This window comes from Penaeus monodon, chromosome 25 (assembly GCF_015228065.2).
Source record: "Penaeus monodon isolate SGIC_2016 chromosome 25, NSTDA_Pmon_1, whole genome shotgun sequence".
Classification (NCBI taxonomy): domain Eukaryota; kingdom Metazoa; phylum Arthropoda; class Malacostraca; order Decapoda; family Penaeidae; genus Penaeus; species Penaeus monodon.
In genome coordinates this window covers 18647336-18647563 of record NC_051410.1, presented here as the reverse complement: position 1 = coordinate 18647563, position 228 = coordinate 18647336, and the positions used below count along the sequence as shown (strand labels likewise).

General features: G+C 34.6%; 1 protein-coding gene across 1 annotated transcript in view; it reads right to left on the bottom strand.

The window, feature by feature from the left end:
* Window positions 1-118: 118 nt before the first annotated feature.
* Window positions 119-228, bottom strand: part of LOC119589099 (phenoloxidase-activating factor 2-like) — a 7504-nt gene continuing 7394 nt past the window's right edge. Inside the window, exon 9 of the mRNA XM_037937676.1 lies at window positions 119-135. Coding sequence (XP_037793604.1) covers window positions 129-135 — 7 coding nt within the window. The 3' untranslated portion in view covers window positions 119-128. The remainder of the gene's footprint in view (window positions 136-228) is intronic.

Here is a 228-nt window from a genome sequence, read left to right as displayed (position 1 = left end):
TCATATTTGCATGAAGTGAGGTAATATCACAGGGATCATAAAAATGGATGTTCTCTCCTTGTACGAAAAGTTCTCAGCTTAAATTTCTTTGTAACATCCACCAAGTGTCTTCGTTTGTCGTCGGTGTATCAGAACCTGGGGCGAGAAATAGTTTGTAAATAGAGAGTATTTATGGTTAAACCATTTTGTTTATTCAGTTTAAAATTTTTAAGCGTTCAAAGACATTCG